This window comes from Cuculus canorus, chromosome 4 (assembly GCF_017976375.1).
Source record: "Cuculus canorus isolate bCucCan1 chromosome 4, bCucCan1.pri, whole genome shotgun sequence".
Lineage (NCBI taxonomy): Eukaryota > Metazoa > Chordata > Aves > Cuculiformes > Cuculidae > Cuculus > Cuculus canorus.
Window position 1 is genome coordinate 42,765,767 of NC_071404.1, and position 24,974 is coordinate 42,790,740.

The window sequence follows — 24,974 nt, forward strand, 5'->3', positions numbered from 1 at the left end:
AGTTCCTTTTGTCTTGGTTCCCTTCATGGTCACCAGGAGCTGACTGAGGGGAGGATATTGGATGACTAAAAATTATGTTGAATCCTTTTTTATTTTTTATTTTTTATTTTTAACTGTGAGGGCATTAATGGCATTTAAACCATAGGAAGTTATTTCTCTTTTCTGTAGTTAGTTACTTCAAGACCTGTGGATTATAATTCTGTAATTTAAATCAGTTACCAATTACCCACCCACATAGCTCTTTTCTCTGACATTTCATTTTCACCTGCTCCAGGTCACTAATTCTGTTCTGTTATTGTTATCCCTTTGAGGCAGAAACCCCACCTAGCTGCTTTGCATGGCAGCTCTGTACTTCACCAGAGCAACTGTCACACTGTTACTTGGATAAGGTGTGGCACTGAAAGGCTGAGTCTTCCGATGGCACAATTGCCAAAATTAGCATCGCTGAAGTAGAATATCCCACACTGATTACCGTGGGAAATGAACAGAAGCTACCATATTTTCTAAGTGTGTGCATATATACATATAAAATATAAAATCACTTGATTTACAATAGGATTTTAATAGAACCTTTATAGGTACTTTATAACTTCACAGGATCTGAGAAAGTCAAGTAAGTAGGGGTAAGATCCTGTTCAGCATGGGAGAGAACAACAGAGATCTGACACAAAGTTTACATATTTCATGTTCCTCAAGCTCCAGTCAGGCTCACGTTTCTCATCCTCTGCCCTCTCTTTTGTAAGAGGGCTGTGTTCAGCTCCTGGTGACCACTCTGAGACCTATGAGGATGTGACCAAAGGGAACATAGGAGCCTGAAAATCTTTCTCTAAATATTATGAAGCACTTTGGGACTCTGGGAGCCAAAAACACATTGAAAACTGAAATCAGTATTTTTGTTGTTTCTGTAGGATGCTTTGATATTGTACGGCTGAACACCTATGCAAAAGTGTTACATTTCATAATTCCATATAGTAAACTTGAATAAGCAAAGAGGGAACACTAAACTGAAATAAGGGACAGAAAAATTATCCTGATCTCACCTCTGCCACTGACTTTTAAGGTATGCTTTTGGATATGTCCCAACATATCTCCCCAGCATCTTCCAACAGCTTTGTTACCATGAAGGAGTGCTGCTCTACACTTTTCTACATATAATGGTATGAGGTTTGAATGTTTTGTCGCTTATTTTAGCGCTCGAGGTGGGAAGAGTCATGGTCAGCATATGTACAGTGAGGGCAATCACATCTTAATTTGAAATCTCCACATGGTAAAGAAGTGTAACTAGTGAAACAATTAAGCAGAATGTGAGCATGGACTGATTTACTGGTAAAGTATACCTATTGCTTTTGACCAGAATTTTTTTAAATACTTTTTAATCACATAGGTGATTAAAATCATAAGTTCACTCTGGGGGAAAAAGGAGGCACAAGACTGCATAATTTTAAAAGGAACTAAGTACATCACACCCTTTAAGGTATTTATTCTGGCTAACCTAAACAGACATAGATGGGATTAAAGAGATTACTGGCTAATTTAGAAATCTCTGACTTGATTCTCATGTTCAAACGATTTAAAATGCAGAACTGCTGGCACAGTATCAAAAAGCAAGTTGACTTTTTAAAGCTTAAGTAAACATGGAAACACACACTAAAGGAAAGCTCCATTTTAATACCTCAAAACTACTGGTTTTCTCTCGATGTTTTTATCAAAGAGGTCATTATCATAACAAAGCAGAGTCAGGTTTAGGGATTCTTAACCCAATTTTTCATCAAAGCAAGGAAAAGTGTTTGTAACTTTAAAACTTAATGTTAAGCTCATAAGGAATTTCCTTTACGCTGTTGTATAGTTTAACAGTTAAAGTTTACCAGCCTGATAGATGATATTTCTTGTCTTTGAATACTGCTAGAATATTTTTTTTTGTATTACGGCTGTCTTGGTAAGCAGGAACTTGTCTTTTACTACTGATTTATATTCAAAATTCAGAAAAATCTGTGTACATTGGAAGCTGTTTAAACTTTCATTCAAACTAAGTAAAGAGGGAATAAGCATGTAAAATACAACTGAAAAGTGTGTAGAGGTACTGTGTAAGTGGCAATAGCCTTAATTTTATATTTTTTAATCTGCTTCATGACCATTGTTACACATATAAAATACAGATAATAAATATAAAAGTGTGCACATGTACACGCACGTGTCTTGCAGTATGTGTAAACTCTTAGTACAGTTTATGAATCTTTAATAATGCATTTGATAAACCTTTATATTAGAGTGAATGAATATACCTTAGTTTAGTCATGTAAAACAGATGGCAGCATGAACCAGACTGTGAGCTGTGTTAGCTCAGATTGAGAAATAGTAACCAAAGTAGTGGAGTAGTGAATCAACAGTATTTAAATCCTCTCCACACGGCTTTGTAAGAAAATCCAGGCTGTATATAATGCCATTATTCCCTATTAGAATTCCTACTGCAACTACATACAGCTGGAAATAAAGATGATTTATTTTAGTGTGGATAATACTTTTTTTTTTTAAAAAAAATTGGCAACATATTAAAACACTGTTGGTGTTCCTCTGGTTTTTTTTTTCTGCTTTAATTCATCTATTTTTATACAGTGCTAAGAATTTAACTTCTCAGCTAATTATTTCTGTATCAGTTTTGCTTACATTCTTAATATTTATCAAGAATAGTACAATTTTTAAAGAAATGTAACTGCTAAGAGCTTCCTTTCCTCATATCTGTTTCTGTAATAGAGCACCTGGGACAGTCACCTATTGTTTTGCGTTTTAGGGAAGATGGTAAAATAGTTTTCCTGGGTGCTTTGCTTCTTGTGACTGAGAACAGAAGCTGTTGGGTGGTGGAAGCTCACCTAAATGACAGTTCTGGATTGTGTGTGACCACCGTTAAAGATGTGTGTGTCTGCCTTTGGCTTGTCCTGCTGAGCTTGCTTCTGGTGATATTTCAGGAGATGAGTGTAACAAAGGGTTAACTTTGTACTATCAACCTTAGAAAAGCACATTTGCAATCCCTCCCAGTCTTGTCTTCCTTTTTACACCTCATTCACTCACTGCTGCTCTTCACTTCAAGGCAGATCCTTTGACCTAAGCAGATTATTGTAGATGCATGAAGGACACAGCAAGCTATCTGTGCTTTTAAAGGAGGAGATTTTGGCTCCAAAATAGGACGCTAAGCTTTTCAGCCTTATGCTGCCTTACCTAGTCAGCGTGAGGCGGTGTCTCTGAGTGCTCATTGGACTCAGTGGAATCAGATGCGAAACAAAAGCAGAAGTGGCAGCTGCTGCAAATGTGGGAGCCAGTGCCATTAGAGGGAAACGATTGCTAATAAGGGCCTGCAAGACCTGGGTTTCCTTGGTTTCCATGACACTTATTAGGTAACACAGAAATTCAATTGTCTCCCACAATGCTCTTGGGGGACAGGGGGGCAATAGGGTGTTCCAGGGACACAGCAGAGGAGTTATGACTTGCAGCAACTCATCACTCTAAGCATTTGCAACTCTCTGGATTATAGTGCCTTACTTCGTTTGCTGTTTCACATTTGTGTTTGCGATTTGCTCTGCTTTACCTTTTTTTTTTTTTTTTTTTTTTAATGGAAGAAGACTCTGGCATATGCTACATGGTTTCTCAAATAATATTTTCCCCTTTTTATTTAGACCTGAGCTTGGCAAAGCAAGGATATGAACAATTATACAGGTGGGCTACTCAGGGGGAGTGAAGATATAAGGCATCCAAACAGGTACTGGCAACCTGCAGCACTGTAAAAATGCCCCTCCAACAGATTTCTGTAGTTCCAGCACGGGAGACTGCCAGCAATGGGAGAAGTTCAATGGGCAGAAACAAAGAGAAGAGCAAGGAAGTTGAGGTAAGAGGAGGGTTTCGATTTGCTGTGGTAGGACGAGTCTGCCTTGGGTAACCAGTGGGTTTGGCTGCTCAGCAGAATGCAGCATGCCATAGCATTACACAGTACACATAGGTGCAGCATGCTTTAACATACTGAAGTGATTTTCTGTGACAACAAATTACAGAAAAAAAGGATGCTATTTTGACAACAACAACAAAAAAATTAAGCAAGTTGTGAAATGTATTAGGAGGTTTTAACATTTTTATTTAAATGCATGCGATCTGCTACTACTGACAGTCATTGTGCCTTCTAAGCTATCAGTTAGGAGTTTCTTTATAAAAGGCCAGATAATAAAGTAACTTTAATAAGATTCCTATTTCTGTTTAAAAACAACAAAAATACCATGCTACAGCTTGTCTTTTCTAATATGCATGTATTATTCATAGCAGAGGTAGGCATGAGCTGTATTACTTACTCTCTATTATAACTTAAATTGCATCATTGTTTAGTTTTTTTGTCTCGTCTGATTTTCTTTGATTCATAAATATACAAAAGTGTTTTTCCATGAGTAAATACCATATCCTTTTGTTTTCAAGTTAAGAAACTATAGGTTCATATTATATGAATGGTTAGAACAAAAAAGGCAGAAAATCTGTGCAACTTTAACTGTATTTTTACCTGTAGGAATCTCTTTTGCTACATGTAGATCAAACACATTGTGCAAGGCCAGAAAAAAACAGTAAAGGCAACCCTTCACATCCCAAAACATAAGCAGTCGATTTCTAGATGTATCAGTAAATGCACATAACATAGACATCTGCTTTTTGCAGATGTGTTTCTTGCCTCTGTGGTGTTCTTTTCCCTCTTGCTGAATGGAAAATAAGAAACTATTGGGAAAACAAACATGGTGTCTATTAAGTATTATCTCAGAATTAACAAACTGCATCTCTGAATGTAGTTGTGTTTTAACCTTCTTTTTGTGGTTTGTGTCATGTAGTTTTCAGGAAATTAAGTTCAACAGATGATTGATACTCATAACATGTCAGTGTGGTTGTGAAAAAGTATTGGTAAGCTTGCGTGCTTTTTTTTTTTTAAGATGCCTCTTTTGCTCAGTAGTTTGCTTTGACAAATTCATTGAGTATGATTATTCTGATTTTTTTTTTTGTTGAGCACCAATGTATAAGCATTGGTCCTTCCCTGGAAGTAGTCTCCAATTGCTTCCTGGTAGTACTGTCATCGGCGTTCATAATGTCTAGAGACTTATGTTCTGAAATGGAAAACTTTTGCTTTGGTTTAGTTTTACCCTTCCACTGATTGGTTAAAGGTCAAGGTTCAGGTGGAAACTATTCTTTGTATTAAGACTCAAAATGTGAAAAGCAGCAGTATATAACGTTACCTAGCTTAAAGTTGTTCTCTGACATTCTTGTTTTAGTTTGATCATTAGAGTTAGCTGAAGGATGCATACAGTATTCATACAGGGTCAGATTACTGTTATAGTTAATTTAGAGGGGAAGGGGAAGTGTGGAGGTTCTGAATGTTAAGAATTGTCTCATGTATTTTCCTAGTTTTTTTTCCAATGAGGGCTGTATTGCATTATTTCATCAAGACTCTACAGAAACCAAAATTTTCTCTTGAGAATTGTGGAAGTTGGACAGGAGAAAAGAGCAAAATTCTTCTAAACTGAATATATATATATATATATATATATATATATATATAAAACAAACCCCCAAAACTTCCAACCAAACTTAAAGTATAATCATGCTGCTCGTTGAAATGTGTTTGCCAAAATGCCTGCTGCTGGGCAGAGCTCGTCATCCTGCTTGAGTGTCTGGTTGTCCCTTATGGCTGTGGCTTATACAGCATAAAAAATCTCTTGCTATTAATGAAGATCATAGATCAAGTGGTAAAGTCTGTTTTCCAAATAATATCTACAGCTTATGTAAATAGTGATGATGTTCAGATTTTTTTTTTGTGGATGTAATTTTGGAGTAATGAACCAGCCTTTTTATTGTCCACACAGAGGTTGCCCAGGCTTATGTAGATGGTCTTCTGTCCATGCAATTCTCACACAGCATGGTCCTCACAAAGGGAAACTTCTTTGCTTATGCTCAGTGATTCTGTCTGTGTTGGTGAGGATCTTCTGGTTTATGGTATCCACTGATACTATTTTCTGGGAGTACCTACTTCCTCTGCTTTTCCATTAACAGGCATTTTGAGTTGAAAGAGCTAAATAAAGCCATTAAATGGGCAGTGTGAACGTCAAACTGGTTCAGGTTGAGGATGACATGAAAAAATGAAGTGTCTGAAAGGTCTCCCAATTGCCATGATAACAATTGTTAGGCTTGTACGCCAAATTCTGTTATTGCTAGAGAGTTTTATGTAATATCCTTAGGACAGCATTAGAATTTATGGATAAGAGTTCTGTCTAACTGCAGAGCTTGCTGCAGTGAGCCACTTCCAAGTCCACAGTGAATTATGCAAATCTGGCTGAATTAAGAACGTCAGTTGCATATGAGTCATGATGCAACTCATTCTGTAACACTTTTCAGTGATTGTAGTTGCATACAGACGTGTTTTGCCTGAATATTTTGATGTCGTTAGAGTTACAGATGGTTGCCAAATACTGTTCTATTTTTAAGAATACTAGTAAGTGCAGTATTAGTTATGGTCCACAAGTGCCTATAATGGATATCTGACCACAATTAGCAGTACCAGCATGATAACAGTGGTTAGAGGGAGTTTTTTAAGGCTGTCTTCCTTTGCAGTGTCCTTTGTGGGAGCAGAAACTTCTATGTAGCCCATTCCTGTATTTTTGGGGTGATTTCCCTTAATGATTGGTGGAAAGTTTAGCTAACGATGGGTTTTGCATCTAATTTAACTGTACAGATTCTTAAAATGTTGTCTAAAGATGATATAGGTCTTTTCCATAACAAAGCACCAAAAATGTTAAGTTGTTGTATAAACTGTTGCCGCAGCTCTGCACTGCATTTCCATATGCAGGTATAATCTTCCACTAGCTTATTCCACTGATTTTAGGAAGGCTACTTGTTTTGACCAAAACATTCAATTGAGCAAATCATCTTTCTTTTTTATTCTTTTACTAATGCTACTGGAAAAGATTGTCACTGAAATGAATGTCAAGGTGTAAAGTATAGGATGCATTCACAGTGTTTTGTGGAGTTTTTTGGTATTCAGTAGTTAATTTAACTTTCTTCAGTATTTGAGAAAAATCATAAAGTATACAGTGAAATATCTGATTGTGTTTCTCTGATGGGGAAAAATTGGGTGTCTTTACAGAAGAGTTTGTTAACAGAAGTGTTGTTAAGGGGGGATTAAGTCAGTAACTCCAAATCTGTTAAGTTTTTGATAACATAGTCTTCAGTGTGCTGAGACCAGTGCCATTTTAATATATATATATATGTCCGTCATTCTGTAGATGTATAATGTTATGTAAACGCTGGACTTCTGGTTGATACTCTCTACTATGATAGAAAAGGCTAAAGAAATACATGTATTTCCTGAGAAATATAGTTGATGAAATGCCTGTTCTGGCTGATGTTATTATTTATTTGTGAACATATACTGTGAGGTTCATATGAGTAAAGGAGCCTCAGATTACGTTGTCTTGTGTACAGGCATTGTTTATTATTTTGAGTTAAGTACAGAAAGGAGGTTTCATACAGTAGAGAAAACTGGACAGGACAACTGAGTAAAGCTTAGCAAAAAATACTAATTATCACTAACCTAGAGATTGCAAGGGTCATAGCATAAACTGCCATGATTAAGCATGGAAAAATAAACTTAATTGTTGTAGAAGTAGTAGGAGTACGTTTATAGAAGTCAGCAATAAGTGTCATGAGATGGCAGAGAAGGTACTCCTCACTGCCAAACTAAAATTTTTCCCTCATGTTAGACAATATACTTTTTCAGCTTCACCATTATTTTTCAAAATGTGATACTGGGACATTTACTTGCTGTTTTTAAAAGAATTAACATAGTGAACTCTTGTCTGTGAGTATGAAACAGACCTAATGATAAAAAGGTCTGTTTATCTGAGCATAATCATTGTGGAAAGATATTTTAGTAAAGAAGGCGGTGACAGACACAAGTCAGTCTTGATATGATGACTTTACAAGAATTTTCCTTAAAAGATGAGAGGAAAAAAAAAACAACAAACGCTTTGGAAATGCAATATGGCTTTTGGATGCATTCATACGGTAATAAGACTTACTTGTTATAGTCATGAGTCTTATGTCCATTAACCCAAAACCAGTATCCCAAAGATGTTACAATACTTGATATTCTGTCGTCAATATTTACTAGCACTGAGTTTGCCATGTTATTGTTGCTTTGTTTTAAAGGTTTGATTACTTGCAGAGGAATAATCCTGCTTCTAACATATCGGTAAATGTTTTTTCTACTTATGCCTACTACATTTCTATAGTGTTAATATATTTTATTGTTCTGTCAGAGGTGATGATGAATATTAATTTCCTTCACAGAACTTAGTAGAATGTAATAAGATGCAGGGAGGAATTTTCTTTTTTTGCCAACACATGCAAAAAAAAAAAAGAAAGTGCTGCTACACTAGTTTTTAAGTCTGCCAGATTAAATACTTTTCTCTTTCCCTCTCAGGTCCTCACCCCAGTGTTTTTCCTACTTTGGCATAAAATTTAATTTTGCATACTGCATGGTTCTGTGCTGTGAAAGAAGCACTGGACCTCTGCTTGTATTTCAGCCGTGATTTCATGTTTTGCATCTCTAAGGCAGCAAGGCAGCAAGAGATCTGTGACTTTTGAGGCCTTAAATGTTATCAGGGAAACACTTGAACATTTATGGAGAGAGTATTGGGGATTAGACTTGAGCTGGCTGGTTTTGCTGTACAATGAATACCTTTAAAAAAATCATTTGAATATGTTGCTCAAAATCATGTATGCCCAGTTATTGTAAAAATAAAAGAGTGCATTTTTTTTGTAAGCAGATTGTCTCTTCAAGAATTGAGACTGAAACCTAGTGCTTATTTCAAGTGCCACATTACTGTAGCTGCTAACATTTCTTTTAAATGCCAAGTGGGAATTATCACTAACATTTACCTTAAAGACTGTAGATAGCCTAGGAGACACTGATATGCTTTTTAAGGGAGGAGGTGGTAGCTGAGTGTTTTTGATGGGAATAAATTGTTTTACACTTATCTATGTTATCTCACTTGTTACTTGCTTAACATTAAGCTGATGTAATCACTGTTGAAATACTTTTACAGACATAAATTTTCCTGTGTGCTACAAAGAAAGTAGTGCTTTCACATTTCTGTGGAATGATTTTCATGGTAATTGTGAAGTACATACAGAGATATTTGATACTTGAAACCTGTCTGGTAATTAGTGAAAAAAAGGTAAAGATTTTACATGTCTGTTTCTGGTTTTTTATATCCTTACAACCTTAAGTCATGCAATCTGTTGCACTTGCTTTAGGTAGGGAGGCACAGTATTTAGTGTAGTTAAATTCGTTAGTAGCTTTTATCACTTTGCTAAATGGTAAGATCAGAGTGACTCCTAGTATGTGAAAATGTTGGTTATACCAATGCTAATAAAATAGCAGATATTTCTTCTCTGGATGGCCTGAGGCATGTGATGTTAGGAATAGAAACCTTAACATGGCAAGAAATTGATGAAATAGTTCTTCAGCTAGATAGCAGATGTTTGTGGTTCTGTTGCTTACTAACATAAATTGTCTCCTTAAAGTTTAATAGATATAATTTAACAGATAAATAGATATGGTAATTTATTACCTAGCATACAGGTATTTTTTTTTTTTTCTGGAAATGTAAGGTTGTTTATTTTCAAGTATAGCTGCCTGATAAAAGTCGTATAATTGCAGTCTTTTTAGGAGGTGTAAGTTTTACTAAACGAGATGTGGAGGTGGAAGAATGGGGGAGTGGGGGCTCTAGCATATGAATCAGATTACTAACTTACCATGACACATATTGCTTTTCCTTTGTAGTTTGTCTTAACGTGAAGCTCATATTGGACATGATGTTACATACAATATATGATGAAATCTGTAATGTTGTATATTGTTAATACTGTATGGTATTTCTCAAAAAATAATTTCAAAAAAACATGGAAAGTTATTCTTTTCTTGACACAGCTTGGACTTCTGTGTCATGTTTATGTGGAGATCCGCCTGTATCTGCAGTTGTGACACTTAGCACTTCTTGTTGAAGTTTTTCTGTGATTTTGTGGTGATTGTTGTTGTGTTTAATGGTTCAAATGGTCCCAAAGCATAGCTGTGAGTCTGTGGTGTGCTTAGTATTCCTTAAGATGCTTTAGAAAGTTATGTTCTCTATCAGTAGGTTGTGTTTGGGAACTGTTATTTTGATCTGGCATGTGATTCTTGTGACAGGCGATTTCATGACAGTGAGAGAAAGGGGAAGTATTACTTAATACGGGCAAGTTTTGTTCTAATAATTTTGGATGCTTTTTCATATTACTATGAATAAAAAACATTACTCTGCTACCAGTAAGAAAACAAGAGATTTCTTGCTGTGCTTTTATTAGCATGCTGTAGGATAATGCCAATTCTTTACAGGCTGCTTTTTCTGATAAGATTATATGAAGGCTACTGGTTGCATAGCCTGATTGTCAAGCTTTTTATGAAAAGACATTAAAAGCATATTTCACCAGCTTGAGTTGCTGTGTTTTTATTGACTATGCAGCAAATAACAGTATTGATTTTAAAATTGGTTTTTTCACTGATAAAGGATTTGAAGCTTAAGATTCCGTATCTTGGTAGCCTTCTTCCTCTTTATGTTGTAGCCAGTGCTTATGATCTGCTGGTACATGTCTTCCGATGCTGCTGAAGTTTGACTACAAGACTCACGAAGAAAGCTTTGACTTAAATTTAAATTCCCAGTTCCAATAAAGTGAAAGTTTGGGTTTGTGTGTGTATTTTCCCTCTCCTACTCTAAAATGATTCTGAGTTTAAAATATTAGGCTTCAGATTTCATTTCATTTGGATTTCCTTCTAATGTTAGTCTGTGATTTTACAGAGGGAACATTGCCATACTAATAAGTTATTGTAAGATTTTTCTGCTGAATTGTGTTTTTTAGAAACAAATACAAAACACTGATAAACCAAAACACACACAAACAAAATTCCTTCTTTTTAAATTAGTAGTTGTTTATCTTGTCTTCAGCTATAACGTTCCATGGCTTACTTCGTTTCATGATTTAGGTCCTGAATTAGATTGAAGCACTGACTGTAATTGAGACTGTTTCCAGAATGTGTTGTAGTACTTAAAATTCTAGCTGAATGGGGTGAATCTGGAACCAAAAACAATTTAGGAAGCAGAAAAATGCAACCATTTTCTCTGCTACAATGCTTTTCTTCTGGGGAGTGACAATGTTGGCACATACAAGGAAGGACATTGTCATCAGCAAAGCCTGTGTTCCAAAACTAGTTTTAGAGAAGTACTCTCAACTCTTGACAGCATTTTAAAAAGCAGCTTCCATAGTCACATATACCTACCAAATCTTGTTCTGATTAAAGACAGCTCTCGGGCATTTAAATAATCACAGAGGCTCCAATTGCCTGAGTATACTGCCAGCTTTGCAAACCTTACGGTGCCAGCCTTACAGGGGCTATCCAGTTTTGTCTGAAACAAGTCCTGTCCAGTTTTGTCTGAATCTAGCTATCTGAACAAGGAAACTTAGAGGAAAAAGCTTATGTGTTCAATTACATGATCAGCCCACACATAGAATGAAATACAATTATTGTTTACAGTAATATTTAATTCTCCTTCCTAACAAAATAATACTGAATTTGACCTGATTTTTTTTTTCCTGAGACAGAGCAGACTTTTCAAGCTTGAAGGTTTTTCTCAAAGATACTTTGTATTTAGCTCATTCATATGGTGAAACTGAAAAAAATTCTGTTTTGTGTAGCACGGACGATGCTTTCAGCCTCTATCGTCAGCTTTGGAAGGGGAGGGGTGTACATTATGTGTGGCTTCATTGAATTACATATTAGAAATACAGTTGTAGTTTACACGTGTGCACACTTCAGGAACTGCTCAAATGTCGTGAAACTTGTTTATTCCTCTCTTATAAAACGAAGGAGTTATCGTCGATCTGCTGAATTCGGTCCCTGCTGACAGCTCAGTGCCTCGTTTCAGCACAACGGACAGCACCCAGGCTCTGCCGCTGTCCTCTCGTACCCCGCTCTGCCTTTCCCCTTCTGGCGAAGGCTCTTCTCGCCTCTAGAAACAACTCACATAAAACACACACATTTCTTAGCTCCTCTTGGTGGACGAGTGGATGAGGTGCTGAGGGGCACGGTTTAGGGAGTGTTAGGAATGGTTGGACTCGATGACCCAGTGGGTCCCTTCCAACCTAGTGATTCTATGATTCTATTAGTCAAATTTGTCCAGCTATGTAGTCACAGGATTGTATGAATACAGAAAGATGGGATTATTTTACCAGCAATAATGAGAAAACTGTATCTTGGAGCAAGTAGATGAATTGTCTGGATCCATTGCCATGTGATCCAAAGAAAATACTTTTTTTGTTTACTTGCTAGATGTATTGGAGATTACAGCTGTATTTTACAGCACTATCATGCAGAAACAGTTTGAAGTATTTATGGTAATATTTCATTGATTTTAAATAAATGTTTGTTTTATTAGAGAGATTTGTTGTCTGGTAGCTGTCGTGCTGTCCACTGTAATTTCTCTTAAAAAAGCCTCTTGCAGATGCTTAAAAGGAGACTTCTCCATTCTGTGCTCTACCATTACTTGTAGTAGCCTGTTCCACTAGCTTTGTTGGTTTTTAGGGCATAGAGAGGATACAGCTAATACTGCACCCTCTTATTTTCCCTTGTAGTTCTGGGCAAGAAATTTAAAACCTTCATTTCAGTATAGGGTGTAAATGTCAAGTACCCAGTGTGAGAACAAAATGAAGTGGGGGAACGGGACAGACACCAATACTGTGTTAGTATTTCTGAGTTTTAACTGCTTCGAGTATATTGCTTCCATATTCTTGAGAGACTAATTTGCTTTATCTTTAGGAGGAAAAGAAAATCTTCGGTAGCACTCTCAATCATTTGGTTTTCCAGTGGCCAAAGAGGAGTTGATTTAATAACTGTGAAGACTGTGTGCCTGGAGCAACACTACTTGCATATCTGTAGTGCTGGGTGAGAGAGTTAAAGGTGCTGTAGTTACTGTAGTTACATGCAAGAGATCAGACACAGGTGGAGATATGAATTGGCTTTCCCAAACCCTGTTTCAGGGAGGTAACACTATTACAGATACGTAGTGGCAGGAAGGTCTGTTCAAGTTCTCTGATGCTGCTGCTGTCTCCTATGGTGAGGAAAGGAGGTCACAGCATGCCTAGGGGTGGTGCTGCTGTGAGCTCAGCTACATGCCTTGCCTGACTATATTTCAGGTGTCCTTAGTGAGGAATCCCTACTGTAAGCCAGTGTCTCCAGATAGTGTTATCTGGCTGCAATGACTGTATTAAGTCGTCACTGTTTCTGCAATGGTCCTCTTTATAGCATCAGTGACCAATTATTTAATATATGAAAATAATGTTCTTTTTGATAGCAGTATTTCTGCTGCTTCCTCCTCCCTCCATCTCCATGTGCAGGACAACCAGGGAATCAGGCCCAGTGAGCATGGGTTCATGAAAGGCAGGTCCTGCTTGACCAACTTCATCTCCTTCTATGACCAGGAGACCCACCTAGTGGATGAGGGAAAGGCTTCTGAACCATGCCTTTGACGCTGTCTTACACAGCACTCTGTCTGGCTCCTGGCTTAGAAAGATGTATTCTTGCTGGGTTAAAAACTGGATGGATGACCAGGCCCAGATGGTTGTGGTGAAGGGATTTGAATCCCTTTGGCAGCTGGTCACAAGTGGTGTTCCCCAGGCTCAGTTTAGGGCCAGTCTTGTTTAATATCTCTATCAATGATCTGGATGATGGGATTGAGTGCTCTCAGTAATTTTGCAGATGATACCAAATTAGACAGGAACGTTGGTCTCCTTAAGGGTAGGAAGGCTCTACAGAGGTGCCTGGACAGGCAGGATCAGTAGGCTGAGGTTGGTTGTGTGAAGCTTAACAAGGCCAAGTGTTGGGTCCTGTGCTTGGACCACAATAACCCCATGCAACACTAGAGGATCGAGGAAGAGTGGTTGGAAAGCTTCCCAGTAGAAAAGGAGCTGGGGGTGCTGGTCAATAGCCAGCTGAATATAAGCCAGCAGTGTGCCCAGGTGGCCAAGAAGGCCAATAGCATCCTGGATTGTATCAGAAATAGTGTGGTCAGCAGGACTAGGAAGTGATCATCCCCCCGTACTCAGTGCTAGTGAGGCCACACCTCAAATACTGTGTTCACTTTTGGGCCCCTCACTGCAAGAAGAACATAGAGGTGCTGGAATGTATCCAGAGAAATGTAACAAAGCTGGTGAAGGGTCTGGACCACAACTCTTAAAATGAGCAGCTGAGAGAATTGGTGTTGTTTAGTCTGGAGAGGAGGAGGCTGATGGGAGACCTTATTGTTCTCTACAACTACCTGAAAGGAGGTTGTAGCGAGATGTGTGTTGGTCTCTGCTCCCCACTGACTGTGATAGGATGAGAAGAAATGGCCTCAAGTTATGCCAGGGTAGGTATAGATTAGATATTAGGAAAAATTTCTTCACTGAAAGAGTGGTCAAGCATTGGAACAGGCTGCCCACAGAAATGATGTAGGCATCATCTCTGGAGGTGTTAGAAAAATGTGTAGACGTGGCACTTTGGGACATTGTTTAGTAGGCATAGTGGTGTTGGGCTGGCAGTTAGACTTGATAATCATAGAGATCTTTTCCAACCTTAATAATTCTATGAATCTATGATCTACAATGCTGTTCTTTGAGTCATTATTAAGAAGGATTGAATTTGATGGATGCCTCACAGTGCTCTGCCTTTGATTCTATTCCGGATGTATTTTTCTGTGCATTCATTTTCCTCATGAGAAATTAGTGTGGCACAGCTCCTTCTGCTTTTGTAGAACATTCCAACATTCTCTAGTGAAGTCCACTTTATAAGAGATACGAATGCGTTGAGTTCTTTCCTGTGGGTGGATCCTGTAGGTAAAAAGTTTTCATGGAAAAAATAGACCTTTCATCTTTCACAGTTCCCACATAATCATGATTGTTGTGTGCATACAGTGCAACTTGTCTCAACTTATTTCTTATGTGGAGGCACCTGTTTTTTTTTCCATTTTAAGTTTTGTTTAAAACACAATTGTTAAATTACTTATCTCTTTTACATTTGTTGTGTGTGGTTGAGAATTAGGACTACTAATTTCATTGTCCATTACAAATTTCTGAATATTAACACGTAAGAACTTAAATCATAGCTTAGAAAAGCTTAGAAGAATAATGGTAGAATTGGATGCAAATCTTAAATCTTTCATATAATTGATTGGTGTTTATGGTCTCCAGGATATAAATTCTTCTTCATATACCTTCTCATTATAGTATCTTTTTTATTACATGAGTGTTTGAGGATTTTCTTTAGTGAAAATCTTTATTCTGTATTATTTATATGATCATAAATCATGTTATTTGTCTCCTGTATGTTTAGCAGATAGGTATTGTAGAAAGGCCATAGTTTGCCATAGTTTCATAAATTATTTTTCGATTCTGGTATTCCAATCAGGCTCATTGTGTTCATTTCTGATAAAATTAAAATTAATTGTTTGCTCATGACAATGCTGTCAATACCAAGTGTGCAAGGAGGAATAGAGAATCACTGTGTGAAAAATGTTTGGCACAGATTGTCATTCTGAATTTGTCTACTTCAAAATATTTCAAACTGAAAACAAAGTCAAGCCATTCAGAGTGTTTTTTGCATATTTTCAGGTTGTGTCATTGAGCTTTTTCTCTGCAATCATAATTGCAAGATTGTGGCTTTTAGGAGAAATTTGGCATTCTTGCTTAATAACATGACTCTCAGAATGAGCATTGCATTCCTTACTTTCAGAGATTTCATAGCCTAAGCATCTGCCACCAGTCAGCCTGGATGGAAAATTTTAAGTTTGTTTGAGATTTCAATATAGAATTCTCTGTTCTTTTGAATTTCTCGTGTCCAGGTGTTATTGGAGAAATATGACAGAATGAATATTCTCTCTAAAGCTAATGTAACCTTTGTTGTCAAATAGCTAAGCACAAATAAATAGATTATGACATAACTGGGAACAGTTACTCTGCTGTTGCTATTTGCAGTACCGTTCACAATGCTGCCATACATAAGTGATGGACCTGTTTTGAGAAACTCTGAGGTATCGCTTTACTGTCCATTCTGCAAGAAATGGGTCACCTGCAGTATTTTCCTAAACTCATTTTTCTTGAATTAAAAAAAGAAATAAGGGATAATTTAAACATCTGATGGTTGGATTGTTAATTCATATGATGTTTTTTGCTAAAATGACTACCCCGGATAATATACGTATGTGTGTATGATAACAATGTGCAGATAAGTCAAGTGCAGGTTAAATGTTAACTAAACCTTTTATCTTCATCTGACATCTTTTTTGTTCTTGTTTGTTCATTTTGGCCTTGGCAGACCTACATTAGAGTTGATACTTTCTGGTGTACAGAAGCATATTTTGTTTGCCATTCACTTTCTGACAGAATAGCATTTGGCACTAGGTAGATTCAGGAAAGTAGAACATTTAAGAAACAAATGCTCTACTTCTACTAGTACTGAAGTATTACTCTGTTTAAAATAAAAGCAGGTAACCCCTACTGGTGTTCTACCTATTCTATGAAGTAATTTGTCAAATTATACGTAGCTTGATAATCAAACATCATGACTGCAAAATAGGTTTTTTATATCTTTATTATTGATAATGAATGTGTTGGTAACACTGAAAATGATAATATAAAATTATCTCATGGAAGTACAAGTGGCATTATGTGATGTAATAGCATGTCAGAATTTTCAAGTCTGTCATGCAAATACCTATTCCCAATTTTATGCTAATTTAGTTAAATGAGAGAAAACCTAAACAGTTTTTGTTTGGTCTTACTCTGCCCAAATTGATGTAGTCAAAGATATATAATGTTGAACTACCATTTCTAATGTCATTGATAGAAACAGATTCACTTACTGTCCTTCCCATGATGAAGAACAACAAATAAAGAAGACTTTCATGGTGATCGGTCACCATACGTCACGATACTGTATATGTTCTTAGATTTAATGTAAGAGATTCATTGAGGAAAAATTGCATACGGTGTACATGAAATATTACATAGCTGTGAAATGCAGTGTTGTATTACAGCATGCAGTGTTTGCAAAATTTTCAGTTAACACTAGCTACCACTTACTCAGTGTCTGATGTCTTTTGACTGCACAATTCAAAATGAGAAACCTATAGACTTGAAATAGGGAGAGGATGTTAAGGATGCTTTATCATAGTATTTGATGGTCCAGTGGCTCTCACTTATCAGGAAGATCGTTTAAAATATGAGATTGGCAATATATATTTAAGTTTAATGATTTTTCAAGACATGTTTTATTGCATTTTGAGGTTCCCTCAGAGTGCAAATTTTTATTGTTATATAGTAGAAATTATTAATGTGGATTTAACATGAGAAAGTTCTGCACATAATATAGGGACAATCTAGAGAGGAAAACCGGGTATTTCTACTGGGGAATTTAGGATGGAGTACCTGCGAGGACAGAACCACACCATGTTATAAAATCATTCAGTAAAAAAAATATAAAATAAATTGCTAAGCAGGATGGCTATAGTGGGTTGACAGCAATTTCTTTTGTAAGATTTCTTTTCTACGAAACTCGCACATTCTATAAGGATGCACGCTGATCAAGACTCCTGCCCCTCTGGCCCAGCTGATCAGTGCCATAGCCTGGGGTGAGAGGGCACTTGATCCAAAAGGTCCATGTGCCCGAGTCCTGACTTGTAGCTGGTTTTTGGTTCTTTTTTTTTTGAGTAGCCATGTGTTCCACTTCAGACTCAGCCTTCTGCATGTTATCTGGCACCGACAAATGGTTTCCCACTGACAGGCACGTTTCTTCACTTTTTATTGGTTTCTGTCCAGGTGGTCAGTTTAAGCTGCCAGTTGCTTCATTGCTGCTTAGCCCCCAGCTAATCTCTGAGTTTTTCCCATGTATCTGGAGCTAATTAGTGGTTATTACTTGAGTTACTATGACTTTCTGGCCTCTCACCATGAACGTGTTACAAGGACGTAAAGTTGTATGATTACTAGCAGTTTAGTTGCTAGCAATTTTGCTGAACTTTAACTGTTTGGCCCAAATGTTCTGTACTGTCTCACAGCGAAAAGATTCAGATATAATGATACAGGTATACTCCTGAATAAAGTTAGATCATGTTGATCATGTTAAAGATTTAAAACAAAAACATGCCTGGAGTTCCTAGTCTTTGCTTACCTTTTGTCAACAGTATATGCTAATTCAATCTGGTATAAAAACCCCAATATTACTGTACCAAAAATAAAATAAAATAGTGCTTTCTCCCCTGACAGTGTTTATTTAAAACAAACAAACAAACAAAAATCTTTTAAACCTTTCAGAATACCTGGAGAATACACCTTAAGTAAAACTTTATTTATTTTTTATTTTTAAGTTTCATCATGCAGTGGCAAAAATTTTAATTCTGTAATGAACCGTAACATTATCATTTTTCTTGTGGTTTGAAGTTTCTTATATAAGGGGAAGGATTTAGATAGTAAACAGCTTAAAGTGTATTTTCGTTACTTTTTTTCCAGTATGAGCTCTGCAACCTCTGATATTTATTTGCCTTTTTGATTCTCCTGGCAAGCATTCAAATTTAGTAATTGTCTTTTTGTAGTAATTCAACACTGAAATAAGTTGTGTGTGTGTGTGTCTTAAAATGACTGGCAGCTGTTAAAATAATACTGTTAAAGTTAATGCATGAGATAGAAGCTGTTGAATAATTTTTGTGCTATTCCTTTAATTTCCTGTGTTTAATTGTATGTCATGTACCAAAATTTAGTCTTTCTTTAAAAGTTTGTCTCTTCAGTGTCTGGTTTTGTTTCAGTATATTGGCTTTTCTGATAATGCAGACAATTTCATAGCATTGTTAAGCCAGAACAGTGATATCTGCTGTGTAAAGTGAAAATTACTAGCTGATAAACTAAAATTGAAAGTGAAAATTACTAAGCTTGGTTAACGGGTAGGTATTATTCACATTCATTTCTTGATATAGATCTCCCACCTGAAGTGCTTTTTATACTAAACTGTAGTTTCACATTTTTCATTTCTACAGTGAGCCACCTTATTTTCCATTTTGTCTAAATCATACAGTTTAACACTGTTTTCTTATCCAGAATATCAATCCAGGAACTTATTTGGCCCAAACTACAAGAGCTCTAGTTTCATTGAATTTTGAGGGTTGGTACTTCAAATTTTCATAATCTGTGAGACAGAAACTGTATTGACTAGCATAAGTTATATCTAATTCCCCTATCATTTCTGTCCTCCTTCCATTAACTACAGGAAAAGGCTGTAGCAGTAGGCTACAAGCCAGCAAACACTTGGTGTTACACACACACTACTTAGTTTTTTCTTTTCCTTACTAAAATTAGATGAAGAAGTTGTAAATCAAGTGTATTAAAATTCCAAGTGTACAGATCAGTGCAGGGAGTGGAAGCTTTTATTTTTGCTTCATCGGACTCCCTGTTATTTTACACAAAAGCTTACAGTGTTTAGGTCTAGTGTGACCGTGTGACTCCTAAATTTGTTCAACTATCACTAGTTGTAAAACTTCTGTGTTGCTCTCCAGTTTATATTATAAGAAACTTTAAATATTCTGCTTTCAATATGCAAAAGATCATGATGCCATTTAAGAGTGAACAATAAAAACTTAGTTAGACAGGTAAACCAGCAAAATTTACAGCCCTAATAAACTGAGGAGAACACATTTGAAAGGCTGATGCAGGTTTTATTATATTGCATTAGGAATGTAATACTGTAATCCTTGCAGCAGATCCTTACAATAAATCAGAATCATCATAAACAAAAAGAGAAAGCAGTTTTGGTAGTTTTGTGTACCTTTTAATACTATTTGTTAAATATGAAACTTGCAGTGGTCTAGATAGACAAGAGAGGCATAAAGGTACGTTCCTGTTATTAAAAAATAAATAAATTCCCTTATGAGTTCTAAAAACCTTTAAAAATCTGAGTTTTCTGGCATAGCCTTAGCAATTTGGAGATACTTCATATTATTATAAAAGGGCGTAAATTTTCCACTGTGTTTTCTTTCCCTTTTTAGATAGTAATGAACTGAGAAGTTCTCCAAGCCTAACAGTACTCAAGATATACTTCTTTTCATATTTGCTAGAATTTAATAACCAGAAAGTGTGGACAGAGTGAATAATTAAGGAAAGACTAATGCTTATCAGAACACCAAGTTCTTATTTTCTAGATTTCTCTGAAATACGTCTGTTTCTTTATTGCAGAAGTAGTTCTGAATGTAGATTGTATATTGAAAGCGCATGCTGAAGGGAATTTATAAGCAGGAAAACCAGTGAGGACCTACTCTAATTGATCTGTGGTAGTGTATTTCCAAGAAACTAGATTAGATATAATTATCTTGGGAGGTTAAGCAACCTTCTTATCCCCACTGGTGTGCTTACATAATATATATTTTAATACCATCTCACAGTAAGGCTGCTGTTAAACCATAGGAGATGCACCAATTCCCGTTGCCTTTCCTTTCTAAAAGGCTCAGACGAGATATCACTATTCCTGGAAATATGGGTTTTCTTCCTCGTCCTCTTTTTGATGTAGCTTATTATGGGCATTTGTAATTTTCCAGTGAGCTTGATCTCAGGTGTTTGTTCTAATGGAAGGAAAAAGGTGGTGTGAACAACTGAGTGTTTTTCCTTCCTTTGGAAAGAGGGATGTGCAGCTGATGTTATCCAGTCAGTGTGCTGGTGGGAGGAGAAGAATCATGATTTTTTTTTTTAGTGAAGAAAAGTGAGCTTCTGCGAGTGGGAGAGGTATTACATATGTAGAGTCTCATGCTAATTGTAAAATTCTTGTGTTATGTTACCATATAAACATTAGTAGGAAAACAGCAGATTAGGTTTTGACATTCAAGAAACCCTTCATTAAATCCTGTGACTACAACTCTTACTAGGCGTGTATTAAAAAGAAGGAAAATATTTTCTCTATATACTCACCATGCCCCCCATGACTGCAATGCTGTCAGAAATGTGTGAACTTCTTGAAATGCTTTTCAGTGGCTCAGTGGAAGAATTTTTTTTCCTATTTTTAACACGGGCAGTTTTGATTACCTGGCAAACATGAGGACCATGAGGACTATCTTCTTTTGTTTTATCTTTCTTGCTAGGATTTCACCTATTCAGAAGCTTTTGTTTCTGTTTTTTTTTTTTTTTCATGTCTGAATCATTTAGAGGTATAGGCACTTGGAACAATATTTCATGTATAAAATAAGAGTACAAGAACTGCTGCCTGACACTGAAATAAAAAATTGCATTCATGTTTGTGAGTGTTTTGTCTTATACATTTTTAGACCAAATGTTTTCCTGACATTCTAATTTATGCTTATTGATATGGCCAATGGCCAATATAGTAATAAAGAGACTATTAGGATGAATTGTGTTGGACTAATGAGGAAGGACTAAGAAAACCTGTTTTGATTTAAAGAGCAGGAACAACAAAACTGAAAATGACAAAAACCCCACCCAAACTGGCTACATTTCACTAATTCCACCACACCTTTGAGTGCCTGTTTTAAAAGCAGTCTTGGACATGCAGTCTTCCATGATGCATTCTTTGAGTATGTATTCGCTAGCATAAAGATGGTTTCCTCCCTTGCTGAGCTTTGTGCAAGATGAACTTATTTCAAGCAGCGTGGATTTGGCAAAGGGTAAATCATTAATAGTAATGCCTTTACAACTTTTGTGTTTTCAGCTTTGTGGGTCCTTCTGGGGAGAAAAAATCCAGGATCTTGATTATACTGTGATAATCTTGACCTTTGTATGTATTATGGAATGCATATGGTTGTTTAAGAAGCAGCATAATTCTTGTAGAGTGGGACAGAATTTTTAAAAACAGCTTTCTTTCTGTACTTCTCTGATAGATCACAGCGTAGACATACACTATTGATAGCAGTAGCTAGTGAAAGTGCTAGAAAATATAGGAGAATTGGATCATGCCTCTAACTTTGCTGAAAAGGGTTGTCCTCTTTATACAGAATTGTACAAGAGTTAACCAAAGATTACGTGTCTCAATAAAAGAAATCACCAAATGGGATTGCATGTTTTTTCAGTTTACCTAATTGCACTGTAAGGTCTGTGGGACCTTTTGTCTGGCAAAACACTTCTTTTGTATTTAATTCCAAACTGTGGCTTTTAAGGAAAACACTTATTTCAAAAGAATGTTCAAGTATTACAGTGGATCAATGTTTACTGTGTTTGGAGGTACTGCATTTATTGCTACTTTTTGTGTTTGAAACTCTCAGAAGACGTTTCAAATAAAACCTTTGGGGCACTACTGCGAGGAGTTAGTTCATGTGAACATTTTTTCCATTTATTTCAGTATTTACTTCGCTTTTACAACACTAAATTTAAAAAAGAGGGGTTCTTTTTTGGTTGATAATTCCCCTGTTTCTTAGGGGATGAAGATATTCTCTGCATCCACCTTTAGATCCGAAACAGCACAAGACATGATCTTAAGGAAATAAGACATTTACCAATGCATCTGTTTTTAGGAGGATTTGGGTTTTTTTGAAGAGCAGGATGGAGATTTAAAAGGTGTTAGGCAGTTTTAAGTAGTAGTAATTTTTGATAGTGTTGAATAATAAGATGAATTATTAATTTCTGGTGGACTGTATTTATGGGAGAGGAGGGACATATTATCTGAAAGGCTAGCATGATCCAAGGATGTCTTGAATAACAGCTTGCGTTTTTGAGGAGTTTATTTGTAGTCATACATTTTACATTGTGTTCGAATGGCCTCTGCTTGCCCCCTCCCTTACTGTTACTTACGATGCAATCATCTATCACACAGTAAACTACTGTTATTTCACAAATCTCTCATTTCAGCCCCAAATTTTTTTGATTGGACTGTAAACTTATGTGGAGTTCTGCTGAGTTTTGCACTTGAAGGCAAGTTCCTTATGTTTTGTTTGTATTTAATTATTTTTAATTGCACAGTTAAGACAGAGGACTATACAAAGAAATAGGCTTCATTCTTGGTTTTGTGTCCAATTAATATTTCTTTACTAAATTCCAAGCACTTTAATCTGTGAGAACCAGTAGAATTGCAAAGGTATGATGAGAGAACATTCTGTTATGTGTCGGGTTTTTTTGGATGATATATGATAAGACAGCAGCTTCTTTTCAAAGCCTAGACTGATTTGTCAGCGTTTGCATTTTGAAAATTTACATAGTATTCAGAATTTCATAGCAAGCACTGAAAAAGAAATACTGAGCCTACAGCACCATTTTTATTGCTGCTAATCAGAAACAAGTTGCAGTATAACTGAAGTTTGTACTACTTAACTATTTACTTTTTGATACTTAACTGAGAAACTTGCCATCTGAATGTTTTCAGTAGTGAAATATCTCAAGAAGATAAAGTAAGAGTTTTTTTTTTTTAAAAAAGTCACTTTCACTATAGGATTGGCTCGCTGCTGTCAGCATGCCAAGTTTGAAACCAGACTGGAAGTTAGGGAATGTGTTACAGATCCTATTTTCAGCAATGCTCATCTACTGCTGAGAAAGTATTAAATAAATCTTTTATTGAGAATGATAGAGGAACACCATGGAAAGCATCTATTAAATGTGATCACTAAGTGAAAAAGCATGTACCACTATTTTTGGACCATTCAATTTTTGTATCTTCCTTCCTCAGTTATGTATCTTCGCCATTCCTTACAAAAAGTTGGGTAATACATATTCACACAGAATATGCTATAAATTTTATCAGCCTGTAAAACATTGAAGTATTTCAAGTACATTTATAATTCTAGTATTAATAAAAATGTTCATTGCAGAAGTAGCTATAATATTACTAAAAATGCCTGGAAAACAGGTTTCTCATAAGCTCTGGTTATTGTTTTTCTCACTCTAAACTGTCATCTCACTGTGCACTAAAAGAAAAGTTATATCTTTTTTCCCTTTGTTGTCATGCTGTGCTCACCCACAAGCGTGGGTTTCTTTCCTCTTAATATAGATGTGGACCTAGTCATGAGTGTAAGGAAGAAGATAGTCAGCATATGCAAAAAGGGAGAAATAGATTTGATCAAACACGCTGTTTCTGACCATTCCTGATTCTTTTACAGCTGGGCCTCTTGGCAAAGTTTTTATGTTCCAGACCAGATTTCAACTTCCTCTTCATTTCAAATCTAAGTTTCTCCTCACCAAAGATGTGCTTTGCTGCCAAATCTCACCCTCCCTCTATTGGCTTTGAATTTGTTCAAAAATATGCCACAAGAAACCATATTTCATTACTTTTTAAAAACATGAGTGAGAGGATTTCAAGACGATGAGCAGAAACTAGCAGCTCAAAAAGTAGATGTTTCAAATAATCAAGACTGCCTCAAAGAGCAGAACATTTACAGTTAAATGCTTTATGAATTGTAACTTTCCCTAAGAATTTTATTACGATATTGTCCCTATCATCACACAAGAGATATTATATATTTTAGTGTGTTCAAATTAGAGTAGCTGGGTAGAATGTTGATTTCTAATCTTTCATTTTTCAGAGACTGTCAAACAATATTACAACACGTAAGGCTGACGCTTCTTCTAATATTTAGAATGTTGTGCCAGTGCCGTGCCTTCTACTGTGTATTTGCTTCCAGCCCTTTTATAAAGAGAGTTTTACCATACCTAACACAAACTAGGCTTTCTGAATCTTGTGGTTATAGTGGAGAGAGCATGGAAATCTTTGCTCAAAAGTGTGTTCAGGCAAGAAATTCAGTGTCCTGTTGCCATACAAGTTCCTCCAAAGTCTTTCATATTAATAACATAAATATAACTTTTTCATTGTTTAAATCCTTGATTCTCCAAACATCATTCAAATGAGTCAAAGAGCTACTGATTCA

At 36.2% G+C, this 24,974-nt stretch overlaps 1 protein-coding gene across 9 annotated transcripts in view; it reads left to right on the top strand.

Moving 5' to 3' along the window:
* MARCHF1 (membrane associated ring-CH-type finger 1) overlaps positions 1 to 24,974 on the top strand; it is a 271,229-nt gene that overhangs the window by 132,636 nt on the left and 113,619 nt on the right. The window contains exons 1-2 of one of the 9 annotated variants that reach the window (XM_054064372.1): positions 3,267 to 3,389; positions 3,669 to 3,877. The exons of 6 other annotated variants lie outside the window; for them this stretch is intronic. In XM_054064372.1, coding sequence (XP_053920347.1) covers positions 3,779 to 3,877 — 99 coding nt within the window. In that variant the 5' untranslated portion in view covers positions 3,267 to 3,389; positions 3,669 to 3,778. Of the gene's footprint in view, positions 1 to 3,266; positions 3,390 to 3,668; positions 3,878 to 24,974 lie in introns of those variants that run through there. 2 more of the 9 variants (XM_054064371.1, XM_054064370.1) reach the window with 2 other exon arrangements.